The sequence below is a fragment of the Euprymna scolopes genome, chromosome 21 (genome assembly GCF_053919585.1).
Source record: "Euprymna scolopes isolate OS-2025 chromosome 21, ASM5391958v1, whole genome shotgun sequence".
NCBI lineage: Eukaryota > Metazoa > Mollusca > Cephalopoda > Sepiida > Sepiolidae > Euprymna > Euprymna scolopes.
This window is the reverse complement of record NC_136502.1, coordinates 73766723-73783953: the sequence shown is the minus strand read 5'-3', so window position 1 is coordinate 73783953 and position 17231 is coordinate 73766723. Positions and strand designations below refer to the sequence as shown.

Below are 17231 nucleotides of genomic sequence, written 5' to 3'. Positions count from 1 at the left end.
CTGTCTACCATTCTGAAAAAAATCAGAGAATATCCAATCCATGTGACATCCAGGCAGTATTCAGGGGCAATACAATTCTTTTGTATGAGTCAAGTACACAGAAAAAGCCATGACCAAGAACTGTGTCTATGTAAGTGTAGCAAAATATAAAACAATGAGACATTCTGTCCACTAAAATTAAGGCTAGATAATAAAAAATCTGGTATGGCTTAACCCATAAGGACAGAAAATTATAGACAGGAGAAAGGTAGAGAATAAAACAACTCCAAGAAGTAGCACATATATTGCATGACAAGGGTTTCTTAAGTAGATCTAATATAGAATTTAATATAATCTATATAATAAAATGGTTTTGACTTTTTCTGTTCATCTACAGTTTCAATAGAAAAACAACTAAATATTTCTTTAAAAATATCTTTCACACTCATCATTTATAGCAGTTCCTAAAGTATATTTTATAACACTATGCATACATTATATTCCTGTTTAAAAATTAGTACATTTATTCTGAACAAACTGTCTCTCTCAAATATGTATTACCACAAAGAAGGTAGCAAACAGTTTCACTCTCTATTCATTAAGTTCTCTCACTCCTCTCACATCACTGTCTTACTGTCTTAAGAGGTATAATTATTTTTACATCATCGTTTATTTTATTTCTAACTTCATATTAATTCATACATATTACACTAGATTTTGACAACAAACGATAACTGCTGCCTCAAATTCAATTAAATTCTACTTTGAATTCTGATTGCATTTGTAAACACATCAAAGCACAGAAATTAGGAACCCATGACTTCCGGAAAATCTACAACAGTGTAGTAAATAATGGGCAATCAACAATTCCCCCACTATCCGACAATCATGAGGTTGTTTGCTCAGCAACCGAGAAGGTTAACATGCTTGCCAGTCAGTTTGCCTCCAACTCCACACTGGACCCTGCTAACCACCCCCTCCCTGACTTTCCTTTGCGGACAGATGCCACATGCCACACTAGATGATCTGAAAATCACCCCTTCTCAGGTGCATGCTATCATAAAAAATCTTGACACTTCAAAAGCATGAGGACCTGACCTCATCCCAGCTGTGCTATTAAAAAAGTGCTTCGCCAAAGTAACTCCAGTTCTCTCCAAACTTTACAACAAATGCCTTGCTTTCCTGCCTGCTGAAAAACTGCTTCTGTTTTCAAGAATTCTGGCGAAAGAACTGACCCAGTAAATTATCGCCCCATTAGCCTCCTCCCACTTTTCGCCAAAATATTTGAGTCCATAATTAACCAAGCTGTAGTCCATCACCTTACAGATGCTAAACTTCTGACCGACCAACAATATGGATTTAGGCAAGCCCGTTCCACAGCAGACATCCTAACTGTAATCTCTGAACGTATATACCATTCACTGGACAAGGCTGGGGAGGGTAAAGCGGTAGCTCTAGATATATCTAAGACTTTTGACAGGATATGGCATGAACATCTTCTCAGGAAAATCAGATCATACGGTATCACTGGTAGAATACTTATCATAATTAAATCCTTCTTAGATAAGAGAAAAATCCAGGTTGTCCTCGAAGGTCATACATCTAAACAATATGATATAAATGCCTCAAGGGTCTATCCTTGGACCTCTGTTATTCCTAATATTCATAAATGACCTCGCTGATAAAATTATCTGTGAGATGGGTATATATGCTGATGACACCACGCTCTATAACAGACATAACAGGAAAACAAATGAACACATATCTAAAGAAATGGCAGGAACACTAGAGGATGACCTCCGGTCTGTAGTCGAATGGGGACAAAAATGGATGGTCACATTCAATGCTGCCAAGACTAAACTGGTTTCTTTCAATAATTACAAGAAACCTTCTCTACCACCAATAGCAATGGCCAAAGACTCTTTATCTGAAAGTACATCTTTTAAACTCCTCGGCCTAACGTTCACAGGAAACATGAGTTGGAACAATTATATTGAGAGTATTGCCAGGACTGCTGCGAAAAAGGTAGGTTCTCTCTACCGTGCTAGAAAGCTACTAACGCCCGAAAGTATCCTGTACCTCTATAAGGCCACCATTCTCCCATGTATGGAGTATTGTTGTTATATTTGGGCTGGTGCATCTGCTACTAGTCTCTCGCTTCTAGACAAGGTTCAAAAGAGAGTCGCCAACCTGATAGGTCCTGAACTGCCATCTAAGCTTCAGCCTCTGTCCCATCAATGAAATGTTGCATCCCTCTGCCTGTTCTACAAGTACTTTAACGGTGAATGGTCCAATGAACTGCAAGCACTTGTACCTCCTCGACGTAAATACCTCCCGACAAGCAGCTGATTCCCACCCCTTCACAGTAGAGATCCCTAGATGTAAGAGAGCCTTCTACTCCAGTAGTTTCTTCCTCAGAACCGCTAGACTTTGGAATTCCCTTCCAGGTCCCTACTTCCCCAACTGTACTGACATACAGAAGTTCAAGTGTAACATGAACCGACATCTTGCTGCCCAATTCCCTATATAGCTCCCCCTGTAACTTATGCCCCTGATAGTAGCTCCCTACATCAAGTGGCAATGTTCCTTGTTTGGGGTGAAAATGTAATTAAAAAAAAAAAAACAAGAAGTACTGGAAATATTGATGTTATTGAATTTCAAAAAAGAGGACTATCACATGATCATAATGTTGCAAAATCAGGATAAGATCAGAACAGTTCAACAAATCGATGCAATTATCAGCAGAGATACCAGGACCTGGAGATCCAGAGCTTCATAATTTAGTTAAGTCTTTAATCGTGCATGGTCCAACCTCAATGTAATTGTTTGATTTTGTGATAAGTTTCTTATTGATGTGTGTTTTTTGTAATTTTCAACTATCGTGGAATTTCCACAGGTTCTGCTAGTTATTATTATTATTATTATTATTATTATTATTAGATAACAATCAGAAAAATTACAATTTTATCCTATAATTAATTTTTTTAAATTAAAAATAACATTTTTATCGTAATTTTTCTCTAAAGATTAATAATAATTTCATTTTTTTTTTAATCTTTGCAAGAACAGATACAATGCATTGAGAGGAAAATGAAAATATCCAACGAAAGCATCTATGTATGATTTATAATAACAACAACCATGTTAAACTGGTTTAATTAAATTAGAATGATATGTTAACATTTAGAATTTTTCCTTCAACAATTAGGTTGTTTTGTTTTTCATTTAAATAAACTTACTGCAAGGATAATACCAAATTATTATTACTATAACTACCACAACGAATCTTTCATTATTATTCTAATTCTTACATGCCATTTTTCATTGAATATTATGTGTACTCCAAAATCATGTAATTAAATTTAGAAAAAATTTTTTCAATGTGTCCTATTTTAAATTCACAATGATTTTTATGTAGACTTTTTGACACATTTTAATAATAAAATTCCTAATAATATCTTAGTATAACATATCAAATGCAAGAGTCAGACATTTTGCATGTGTGTACATTTATTGTAAAGTAGTGAATTGATTAAACTGAAAATATAAAATTTACAATTTCGTCTGTAAGAAAACTGGTGTAAATTGTAAAAATACTTTAGTGTATTTAATTATTAATTTATTACAAAACAAGCATAAATAAACATAAAAATAGAAATTAGAAAAGAAAGTTTTAAAAATATTAATGTCAACTAACCTGCAATGGTGTAATGATGAAGCATAAATGTATGAAGAGACAAGATGCGTATTTGTATCCTGGTGTAGAGCTCTGCTGCTGCTGCTGCTGCTGCTGCTATTGTATGAACATAATGTTAGCCTCCTTTTGGGCACACAATGTGTATATGTGTATGTTACAGTGTGTGTATCTTTATGTGTGGATGTGGGAGAGAGTTAATATGAGAAAGAAAGAAAACCACAGTCCTATCAAGTCTGTTCCATACATCATGGTCGCTTGTGCTTTTGATTCAAACAAAGCAAATGAAATTATAAAAAGGCAAGTATTTTCTTCTCTCTATTTTACATTACAGACAACATTTTGCTTTAGTTTTAATTTTAATCTACCCTGTAAAGGATTTTTGGAAAAAAAATTTTTTTTTTTGATTTTATCAATATAAATAATTGATATTTTAATAGAAAATGTGATTAATCAGTCATTTCTTTTGTGTTTGTCTTTATTATCATAAGCTCTCCGTTTCTTTTTAATCTATAAAATTTAAACTAATTGATCATGTTTATTATTTCTACATTTAAAAATATTAAAGTATCTTCAAATTATTGACTATTTAATTTTTTTACTATTTGCTAACCACTTTAGAACATACAAAAAGAATATTCCTTAAAATAATGAAGTTTACAAAATTCAATAAAAATTGTTTAATAAAGAAACATTTGACTTTATGAATAATTTGTATGCAAAAACTAGTAACAGTTGTATTTTTAAAATAATTTTCATTTTATGTTTTCATGAAACCTTTCTTTTTTAATCTATTTGAACAATACTCAGTAAAAATACAAGTTTTTATGGAATAATGTTAATTATAAACTCATTAAATGATTTTAATATTAATTTTAATGTACTGTATTTGCTTATCTACATTTTATTTCTTTGTAAATCCACATCTCACCATTAAAAAAAGAATTCCAAAGTTATTCGAATACCATAGAAATAGATTTTTACTTTGTTCTTTTAATTTTGCAACCATTCTAATGCAAACTAAAAATAATTTTTTTTCTAGACTAGATGAAAAAGATGTAAAGGAATGTTATACTTTCTCAAATAAAATAATTTTGTCCTGCCTAAATATGGGAGTAAAATCTCTTTCTCCCTCTCTCTATCATCAAAATTTCTTTTTCTTCCTGATAAGATCATGCTTAAAAGGTACGTTCATATTTTAACATTAATAAATGTTTTTCCAAATGCCATTCATATAATAAATAAGAAAATCTACAATTACAAATTTGTTTGAATTGTAAAATCGTTTTTTATCAAAACTTAGAGTTTTTCATATAAGATTACAATCAAGAAAAAAAAATTATTTGTAATAATTCAACAAGATATAAAAAATATTAAATTGTCAGTTACAATTTCTACAAAACAAGCATAAATAAAATAAATTATCTGAAAATATATGCTATTATTTTTTTTTAATTCTGTCAAGTGACTAATAGCATTCAGCTACATAATTGAGATTTTGCTCTAAATCCGTTTTTATATCGAGATTAAATAGATAACTTTTCATTCAGAATGTACGTATAGATCAATGCAAAAAATATATTATGATAATTTCAATAGATTACTTGATTTTTTTCAAAGAGGTTTCTTATTTCTATTACATAAATTATAAATAATGGAAAATATTAACAATGGTGTACCTGCATTTTTTGTTTTCAGAATTATTTAAGTGACTATTGACTTTTAGTTATGTAATATGAGAATTAACTGATTATTAATTTAAATGATTGATTATTTCTATGAACTGACATGAATAATATTTTTATAATCCTAAACACCTATTTGAGGATTGTATATAAAATATTATTAAGAAATGGAAAATAGCAAATAATGGATTGTAATTTTATGTTTGTATTGAATGCATTGATGTTGGAGTGTTTGGTGGAGAATCTTGTTGAAGGTTTTCTCTATTCTCAATGTTTTCTATCTCTTTGTCATCTTGTATAGTTTCTACTTCTGGTTGTGTTTGTTCTTGTTGAGGCTCACATGTAACATTGTCTGCATCAACATTGTGTAAATGCAACTGCGTTTCAGATGTGCATCTATCTGCTGCATTCTTCTTCAGACTACCCCACTGCCTATAATCAGAGTTAGGGTCAGCATCTGCCTTATACATCCGTCTTGGAAGAGTCCTTGTATCCCCAGGAGACATGAATGTCTGTAATGAAGGTTTCATGTCTGTGTATTCCTCATGAATATTCTCTGTTGAATGTGGTTCATAATAATCTGATGTTTCAGATGCTGAAATGAATCAAGGAGGACAAGGAAAAGTCATTTAACCAATTAGGTATAATAGCAATAAATATCAAATTTCTTTAAAATCAAATTAATCGATCCTGGTCAATGGCAACCATATTAATAGAGTTTCAGTCCAGTAATTGAAATAGCAATCAATAATCTGCAATTAAATGATAATGTGCCTGTTTTAACCTTTCAGCGATGTGTTCATTTGTGAGATGAAGTGTAATTTATATAATTCATTATGTGTCTAAACCATAAATGAATGTAAACCATATATAATGAGTAATTCTTACTTACCTGGTACATTTTGACAATGATTTGCATATCTTTCAGCGTAGGGATCTTCTTGTTCTAAATTAGACGCAGGTGCCATATCAGGATGAAAAGCAGGAGCCATACAATTTCTATCTTCATGTCTTTTTCCACCACTTGCACCTCGGATTTCCTTTCAACATATCAAATGCATGATAAACATTAAAATTTTAAGAAATGCATGATAAACATTAAAATACAAAAACATTTTTAATTTCTTGAAAAAAATAAACTAACATGTAAAGTTATCTTCTAAGATTTGAAAAATTAGACACAAATAGAATTTAAGCTGACATCAAACTGACTAGCTAGTTTTATTTGCTATTGTTGTAGTTTATTTCTGACAATATAGTAAAGTAATATGCTGCAATTTATTTAAAAATCAGACACAAATAGCATTTAAGCTGACATTAAATTTTGCTTCTAATTTGCTATTAAAATTTGTAGCAGGGTGGCAATATAATAATGCACTTCATTGCAATTTATTTAAAAATGACTTAGTTTGAATCAGATAACTGCTAATATGAAACATTTTAAAATAGCAAGCTATGAAAATAAAAATTAGCAATAGATATAATTCATTTTATTTTGAACAATATAATAACAGTTTCTACTTTAAGTTGAATAAGAAAACAAATAAAAGTTAAAAACTAAAAAAAATTTATTGTGTCCTTGGTGTTGATACAGCTAGTTAAAAATGATGGATGAGAGGAGAAAAAAATATATACTTACCTCGTATATGACTTCAGTGGCCGTCTGCACTTTAATTCCGAGGGATGAACTTCTACGCCCATCATTTGAGACATCTGCATGATGTTGAGGCCTTCTGCCTCTTCCCGGTAGAGTTCTACAAAGCACATCTTGTTCTGCTCGCACAGCAACAGACACACCAGACCAATAAGTAGTCTGGTAAGACGGATGCATTGCATGTGCCTGTTCGGGATAATATTTGCTGGAAGAGTCAGCCAATGGATGTGCTTGTGCAACACTTCTGGTATCAATGCAACGAAGGATGCAGATGGAAATTGCAGCAGTAATTGGTATAGCAACGGTGACTGCAACCAACACAATGACAATGAGTAAATACTGGTGGATCTTGATATCAGTGTGCATATAGGCAGCATTTAAGATATCTGCGGTATTGTTACTAACTGTCAATGTCAAAAAGACTGATGTCTTTGCAGATAAAACTGGACTACCACTATCCTTGACCATAAACTGCAGGTGATAGGAGCCAGCATCTTGATGGCCAAGTAAGCGAGTGAAAGACAACAATCCAGTATAATGATTGATGGCAAACAACTGTTTATCGTTGCCTGCAGTTATTTCATATTTGAGAAATGCATTCTCTTGACTGTCACTGTCGGCAGCCTTGAGAAGAGTGATGTTCTTTGTATGATGTGGATGATATTTGACATCGAGATTGAAAGGATTCACACTGGGAAAGGTAAAATATGGAGCATTATCATTTTTATCTTCAATCTGCACAATGACATTGACGCTATTATCAAGTGGAGGGTTTCCATTATCTTTCACTAAAACGTTGAATTTATAAATGTCTTTGAACTCATGGTCAAGAGACATGATTGTTGAAATCAAGCCATCACTGGTTATCTTGAAAGGTAGGAAGTCTTCATTTTTCGTAAGCAAAGAATATGTGAGTCTACTGCCAGCTCCCAGATCAGGATCAGTGGCATTGATAGAACCAACTGACGTCTTTGGACTTTCATTCTCAAACACAGAGAATTTAAATGTATCTTTTGTAAATTGTGGTCTTACATCATTGACATCTTTGACTTTGATGGAGAACTTGCTATCACTGTGTTGTGGAGGAGATCCTTCATCTTTGCAGCTGATTGTAACATCATGGTGCTCTTGCATTTCTCTGTCAACTTTGTGTTTCAATGTCACTTTGTATTCTTTGGATCTTAGTTTCTGTAAACGAAATTTATCATGGTGCAACTCACAATTAACCTGTCCATTTTGTCCAGCATCAGGGTCAGTTACTTTAACATAAGCAATAAAACTACCAATTTCAACATCTTCAAGTATAGTAGCTGTGTTATCTGTTGACTCGGACATGAAAGTTACAAAGATTTCAGGTGGTCTGTTTTGTGTGTTGATTACATTGACCAAAATTCCAGCTAATCCATTGAGAGGTGGATGACCACCATCTTTTGCACCAATGAATAATTTGTATATTGTTTTCATAGTTGAGGGCAATTTGTTATTTAAAAATACTTCTCCTGATAAATTATTTATTCTGAAATGATTTTTTACATTTTCTGATGTTTCTGTGCTGATATAATAAGAAACTTTTCCATTTTCCCCTTCATCCAAATCTGTTGCTAAAACCGTAACAAAAGGCTTATCACCATATTCTTGGTTATTAATAGAAACATTATAAATGTCTTTGCTAAAAACTGGTGTATTATCATTGAAGTCTTTCACTGTAATGTGAATATCTAAAACACTTTCTTTTGGTGGAGATCCACCATCTCTTGCAATCACTTGTAAAATGTATGAATCTTTTTCTTCTCTGTCTAGTTTTTCTTCTCCAATAATTGTTAATTTTGGAGTTCCAAAAGGAGTTTTATGAATTGATAATGAAAATGGTTGATTATTTTTTTCTCTTAACTCATATGTAATTTGAGAATTCAAAATACTAATGTCTTTATCTTTTGCATTTGAAATTGATTTTTTAAATCCTTTGCTTACACCCTCCATAAATTCCAGGTATATTTCTTTTTCTGAAAATTCTGGTTTATTATCGTTGACATCATTTATAATTACTTTTATTTTAATAATTTTCAAGAATGTCTTTCCTTGTCGTACAGCAACATCCACCATTTGGAAACATTCTGTATTGTAGGTACAAAGCGATTCTGCATCCAATGTCTGTGAAGTGAAAAGTTTCCCTTTCTTCTCAGAGACATGGAACAACTGTGAAGTTCCAGCTTTCCCTTGTCGCAATTGATTGAATGTGATCAACCTCCTGTTTTCCAACGGAACATCATTCATGATATGAGAGTCAGCTGCAATGTCCCCCAGGTAGGTACCAGGACTATTACCCTCATTAACACTGTATGTCAGGTCAACACTCTGCCCCAAGTGAAGAGCAGACACTAAAATGTAGATGATCACTAACATAGTGATATTGTTGATACCAAAGAAATAATATGTATTTCTTTAATTCTTTATTTTCATTCTGAAATGAAAGAAAATAGATTCTTTAAAATATTTTCAGCAAAGAATTTTATGTCTTTATCAGATTTAGATATTTAATTTATTTTTATTTTGTTTTTATTTTTTTAATTTTAGAGGCCTAGAAACCAAACTAATAGAGTATTTGTGTTAGATGATGATCTTTTTGTTCAGTATAAACAATTTCTGATGCATAAGTTTCATTTTTCTTCAAAATGCTTGTGTATTGTACAATTTAATTTTAAACGAAAACTATTTATTTTTTATCACTATTCTCATTCTTATTATTGTTTCAAATGTTTTCTTCATGTATATGTATTTTCTCCATTTCTTTTTCAACTGAATGTTTTTAAAACTTAACTCATTTTAATCAGTGGGGATTATTAAAATACCCTTTTAAAAGCCTTGTATTATCTTCTACATAATAAAATGGTCTCGATTTTCATGTTTAATTGAGCAGTTATGGAAAATTACAAACACCATTTTTTTTTTACTGAAATTAAACCAATGCTAATTTCTCGAAAATATTTCCACATTTTAATTATTACAAAACTTATTACATTTATTCCAATATTTTTACCTCTCCTAAAAACATCTGAAGAGAGAGTACATACATTGCACCAGTTTTGTTCATATAAGTGAAAAAAATTTTACAGTACTTTTACATTCCACAATTCTGGTATTTTTATTCTTTAATTCTGGCAACTGATTAATATGTATATTTAGTGATTGCATTCAGTTTAAATGAACATATGCATGTTTCCGCTAACAAGCAAGTAAACTTAAGAAAATTTTATAGTTTTTTTTATTTTTGAAGACAATATATTTTCATACACACTTCTTTAAATAAGACAAACACCTTAAATTTAATTGATTGTCCAGTTACAATATGTAGTATTTCATGCTCTCACAACAAAATAAACTAATTTCTTCATAGAATAAATAATATTATGTACTTTAGAAATATTCTATATTGCATCCAATGTAAATAAAAACAATAATAGAATCATTATATTAAATAAAAAATATTTAAATATGAAAAATTGATTTGTCAGAGAATAAAATATTACATCTCCAACTCTTAAAAGCTGTTTGCTTTTCATTTACTTACTATATTACTTATAGAAAATTTCTCAGTTTAGAAGAATTTTTTACAAATCTAATTAATAGAACAGATCTTCAGGATTATTTAGTTTTCTATTTTTCCAACATTTAGCATCATGAGTTTTATTTAAATACAAATACCACAGACATTTGGAGAAATATGTTCTTTAGTAAGGTTTTTTCTAATTTTTTTGGAGGGTTCTATTAATTTTATTACTGATACTTCTGACTTCCATTTGTTATTCTTACAAAAAACCTTGCTACCTCGAATGTAACTGAATTGAAGCAAAATTAAAATTTCCTCAGTTTAGAAACAATGTGCATAATCAGAAAAACAAATGGGTTTAGTATTTTTTATTAAAAACATTACATATTACAACTACATATATATGTTTACTTGCATTCTTTATGAAAGAATAAAATATTACATCTCTGATTCTAAATAGTCGTTATGACCACACAGTTTATTCATATACATATACCGGAGACATTTGGAGATATGCCTTATTGATTAATGTTTTCTTTTATATTTTTCAATTTGATGGCATCTACTTTCAGATATTTGTATATTTTATGTTTGCCAAGTACCCTCATCTCATGCTTATGTAATTCTATGCATTTCATTGTCTCAAGTTTTCCTCTTTTCATTTCTAGTAATACATATTTTTCTATTTCAAATTTCATTTGGCTAAAGATTATGGCTGTTTATCAACTTTTCCAATTCCTTTTTGTTTTTTAAAAATAGCTTTAGGTCATCCATATATATGAGGTGGTTTCTTCTTTCTTCAGTCTAAATTTATCATTCTAAATTTGTATCCAGCATTATACTTCTTGAGTATGTTGTTGAGTGCATAATGGCCATGATAAACATAGTATTTATGGAAAGTGCCACTTTGTATTCTTATTTCAGCCAGAAGTTGTTCTCTAGCTATCATTTCCAGTCTTTACATTACAATTTTGTTGGATGTCTTATACAGCCTTTACCTTATTCAAGATCTTTTAATCTATGCACAAGGTGCCATACATAATTTTGCAGATTTTTTTGTACAATCATTTTAAATTATCATAGACTCTTGAAAATGCAGTATGTTATTGCTATATATCTTGACTGACCAATTTTTATGATTTTAGGCTCAAATGAACAGCTACAGCAGGAATTGGAATACACCCTACTAAAGTCTGATTGTTACAGCTGGTGAATTTCAAAAATGCTGTCTGGATGTGGGGGACACTGTAGAAGAACAATATGTAATAAAATTCTGTTTTACACTTGAAAAAAATGACATAGAAACATGGAATGCTTCAGACTGCTTTTGGACCATCTTGCATGAATTGAGCATCAGTTTTTGAGTGACATACGAGATTCAAGGAAGGCAGGAAATCTCTGAGGGATGATAAGAGGTGTGGTAAGAGTAAGGAAGTCAGACCACCAGAGTTGATTGGCCAAATAAAGAATTTCATGCATAAGGACCAGTGTGTGTCTATAGTTGATGCACAAGTTGATGTCAGTGTGGGAACTGTACACACAATTATTCGCAAGGAACTGAAGCTGCGAAAGATTTGGGTGAAGTTTGTCCCAAGGGTGCTCAGAGAAGATGAGGAAGAAAGACGTCATGACAGCAGGGAGATGGTCGAGCTGATCAATTCAGATCCCGCAGTTCTTGATGCTCTGATGACCTGCAATGAAAGCTAGATCTACTGTTATGGCCCACAGATCAAGAGACAGTTCCCAACAAGTTCAGACAGAGCAAATCCACCCAGAAATTTATGATGATGATGATCCCTTTTTTTGACAGCATGGGCATGATCTACATGCACTGGGTTCCCACTGGATATGCAGTTAACAAGGAATACTATGTTGAGATTTTAAGGGAGTTCAGGAAGAGATTCCGTTTGAAGAGACCAGCACTCTTCAAATTGAGCCAGTGACATTTCCACCAGGACAATGCATCAGTTTACAATTCCATCCTAATCACAGATTATTTGATGAAGATGCTCCTCTATAGTCCAGACCTTGCTCCCTGTGACTTTTAGTTATTTCTTAAGTTTAAGGAAAACCTTAGAGGCTGAATGTCTTTCATGTTTTTTCAGCCATTCATTATGGTCTTGTCACTTTTCCCATATAATGTCTGGGTGTTCTCTTTACGTTTTAGATCATAAGTGGAAATTTTTTGTGGAGAATTTAAATATCAGAATATCTATTTCCCCTTTCAATTTATGACTAAAATGTTTTTGTATTTTTAATTCCTTTAATTCAGTAAGAATTATTAATTAAACCCTTTTTAAAATAATGCATATTATATAATAATCTTGTGCACTTGATTATTTTTATTATCAACATATAACAATATCAGACCATCATTTTCTCCATTTTCGCATTTCACTTATGAATTAAGCATCCAATTTTTCATTAGCTACAATTAATTTCAAATGTATGTATGCATGTATGTAGTAGTAGTAGTAGTAGTAGTAGTAGTAATCAATTAGATGACACTCATAAGTAAACATATTTTTCAAAGAAATTATAATTTTATATCACAAAAAAATCTTCCGTTGTAATTCTCCTTAAAAGGTTAATTATAATGTAATTTGCTAAGAGCTTCACAAGAAAAATACAATGCTGTTATAATAAAAGTTAAATCTCAAAGATAGCATCTACATATGAGATTAGAACTATAAAACAAATTTAAATGAGATGATAAAATTAATTTTCTCCTCTCAATGTGTAGTCGTTTTTGTTTGTTTTTTTCATTAAAATAAAATGTACATAAAATTATACCAAATAATAATAAATTATTATTATTATTATTATTATTATTATTATTATTTGTTGTTGTTATTATTATTATTATTATTATTATTATTATTATTAACAACAATTGCAAGACTTTTTATTTCAGTTCTTATATATTATGCCACCTTGATGTGGCTGAAAATGGTTGGTTTTTAAAAATCATATAATTGAATTTAGAATAATCTTCTTTACAATTAATTAAAAATTTTCAATAATATTTATATACTTTATCACATATTTTAATAATAAAACTTAATATAAAGTTTCAGAACATACCAAATGCATGAGTAAGATATTTTGTATGTTGTACGTTGATGCAAAGCAGTGAATTGATTAAATTGTGAAAATATCAGTTAGAATTTTCTATGTCAAAAAAAAAAAAAACTTATTGGATATAAAATTGTTTAAAATTGTATTTAATTGTTGTTAATTTACCAAAACATAAAGATGAATAAACCAAAAAAGATAGAAATGAAAAAGTTATAAAAATGAATGTCAACTAACCTGCAATGTCGTGTTGATGAAGCAGAAATGTATGAAACACACAAGATATGTATTTGTATCCTGGTGTACAGCCTGGCTGCTGCTACTGCTGCTGCTATTGTATGAACACAATGTTAGCCTCCTTTTGGGTACACGTGTGTACATGTGTATGTTAAACACAATGCGTGTGTGTGTGTGTTTATATGTAGAAAGGGGAGTATGTTAATATGTGAGAAAGAAAGAAAGCCAAAATCCTATCAAGTCTCTCCCATGCATCATGGCGGCTTATGCCTCTGATTCAAACAAAGCAAATGTAATTATTTTTAAAAAGGCAAGTATTTTCTTTTTATTTTGAATTACAGACAATATTTTGCTTTAGTTTTAACTTTATTCTACTTTGTGACGGATTTAAAAAAAAATGTTTTGATTTTGTATAAATAATAAATATTTTAAATCGAAAGTGTTAAAACACTGAGATTACTCAATCATTTCTTTTGCGTTTGTCTTATGATAATTATGTCTGTTACCTGTTTTATCAATTAAATACAAATTGACTGATTATGTTTAATTTTGTATCAATGGAATTTAAACTAATGTTTATTGCTTCTACATTTAAAAATATTAAAGTGGTCTAAAATTATTAACTATTTACATCTTTCACTATTATTTCAACCATGTTAGCTGCTTTAAAACCTGTGAAGCAGGTAATCATTAACTGTTAAAGTATTACAAAATTCAGTACCAAATATTTTTTTTTAATCTTTACTTTCTGAATGTTTCTGCAAAAAACAATAAGTTATTTGTTTATATTCAGCACAAAGATTTAATGGAGATATGTTCTATTTTGCTTTATCAATGAATTTAAAATAGAATGTGTTTCAATTATTGTAAATCTGCATTTTCCTTTCACACTCTTTCCCTCTTGAAAATTTCTCTTTTTTTTTTTTTTTTTTTTTGACAACTCTGTTTACAGAATAAGTTCGTTTTTACATAAGTAAATGATCTTTTAGATGTCATTCATAAGTATAATAATAGACTGGAGAATATTTTCTATTGTAATTTTGTTTGTTGTAAAATCATTTCTTATCAAAAAGACATATGATCAAACTGTAGAGAAGGAAAAATAATTTATTATAGTGATTCCAGTAATTGTAAAAAAAGATTATTGAATCTGTTATCAGCTTTAATTTATATGAAGTATGAGTAAAATAAAGTAGTTTAAAAAATGTTGTATCTTTTCAAAATAAAAGTTTAGCTACGGGGTTTTTTATTTCTATGATCTGATATGAATAATATTTGTTAATCCTAAAATTCTATTTGAAGATTATATATAAAACAATTGTTAAGAAATGGAAAGTACCAAATAATTGATTGTAATTTTATGTTTGTATTGAATGCATTGATGTTGGAGTGTTTGGTGGAGAATCTTGTTGAAGGTTTTCTCTATTCTCAATGTTTTCTATCTCTTTGTCATCTTGTATAGTTTCTACTTCTGATTGTGTTTGTTCTTGTTGAGGCTCACATGTAACATTGTCTGCATCAACATTGTGCAAATGCAACTGCATTTCAGATGTGCATCTATCTGCTGCGTTCTTCTTCAGACTACCCCACTGCCTATAGTCGGAGTTAGGGTCAGCATCTGCCTTATACATCCGTCTTGGAAGAGTCCTTGTATCTCCAGGAGACATGAATGTCTGTAATGAAGGTTTCATATCTGTGTATTCCTCATGAATATTCTCTGCTGAATGTGGTTCATAATAATCTGATGTTTCAGATGCTGAAATAAATCAATGATAAATAAGATATGAAAATATTAAATATTCTGCTTATTTCATCTTTGGGATCAAAATGATTAAAATCAAAATAACCTTCTACACTTATGAACGAATTGAAGGCAAAACAAAGGTTCACTTTTTCGATAGGCACAAAGAACACCACTCTTTTCGAATATGTAACAGTTTCACAGCAGTATTAATACTCAGTTATTTACTATTAAGCAATAAAAAAGTAGGTGGGATCAAATCTGTGCCTCAGCTTTTATAAACTTCTGACTCTAACCTCTCAGCAATGTGTTCAACCTTTGTGAGATGATGAAAAGAGAAACTGAGATAATCAATTATGTAAAGTATGTATTGAGTAATTCTTACTTACCTGGCACATTTTGACAATGATTTGCATATCTTTCAACATAGGGATCTTCTTGTTCTAAGTTAGACGCAGGTGCCATATCAGGATGAAAAGCAGGAGCCATACAATTTCTATCTTCATGTCTTTTTCCACCACTTGCACCTCGGATTTCCTTTCAACATATCAAATGCATGATAAACATTAAAATATAAAAATATTTTCAATCCTTTGAATTATAGCTATCATATAAAGTTAAATGTTGGACTGAAATAGCATTTAACGTGATATCCATTTTCATTTATGATTGTTGTAATTAATTTTTTGACAATCTATATATCTATAAAAATGGAAATGTCTGTCTGTACATTTCCTTACCAAACTACTCTGTCAATTTTCTGTCTAGAGACTCAAGATTTGACATTAGGGGTATTGAGATTTGGAAAAATCTTTTTAATCAGTTTTCGGTCAGAAATTTTGCTGTCGAGAGGTCAAAGTTCAACGATTTGAACTTTGAAAACTCTACCAAACTTCTCCGCCAATTTTGGGTCTAAACACTTGAAATTTTAAATGTAAGTTACTTGGACATGGATCAAACTTTTTAATTTGATTTGAGCCCCAAAAAATAGATGTTAGGGCTTAAAATTGGGATCAAAGTGTCTAGCAAACTACTCGGCTAATTTTTGGTCTAAACATTTAAAATTTATGCATAACGGGTATTCAGACATGCAGTAAGCATTTTAATCAGTTTTGGGGCGAAAATGTGGCTGCCAAAAGGTCAAATTGAAAGAGTTGACATTTGCAGATTCTACCAAATTTCTCCATCAATTTTGAGTCTAAACACTTTAAATTTTAGATGTAGGTAACTTGAGCATGGGTAAAACTTTGTATTTTGATTTGAGACCAAAATAGTAAATGTTAAGGGTTCAAAATTGGGGTCCAAGTTATAAAAAATTTACCTCTGCTGTCTCTACGAAATTACTCAGACAATTTTTTTGTCTACACATTTGCAATCTTACATAAAGTGTATTCACACATAGGAGAAGTTATGAACAGTACGTAGGGCCCGAGACAAAGTATAACAATATATGCAACAATGCATTTAAAAAATTATAATATACAACCCAGATGACAACTAATGTGAAATATTTTTTAAATAATGACCTAAATATATAATTCAGCAGGGTGTATAGTTTTTTTTAATTGAAGAATATAATAGGAGCTTTTATCTTAGATGGAGAAATAAATAACAATAAA

General features: G+C 30.6%; 1 protein-coding gene across 1 annotated transcript in view; it reads right to left on the bottom strand.

Annotated features, from left to right (window-relative positions):
- The window catches only part of LOC145242851 (protocadherin Fat 4-like), a 74180-nt gene that overhangs the window by 46903 nt on the left and 10046 nt on the right, over positions 1-17231 (bottom strand). The window contains exons 3-7 of the mRNA XM_080105967.1: positions 16002-16149; positions 15249-15627; positions 6998-9452; positions 6251-6398; positions 5557-5953 (exon numbers count right to left, since the gene is read on the bottom strand). Coding sequence (XP_079962093.1) covers positions 5557-5953; positions 6251-6398; positions 6998-9452; positions 15249-15627; positions 16002-16149 — 3527 coding nt within the window. The remainder of the gene's footprint in view (positions 1-5556; positions 5954-6250; positions 6399-6997; positions 9453-15248; positions 15628-16001; positions 16150-17231) is intronic.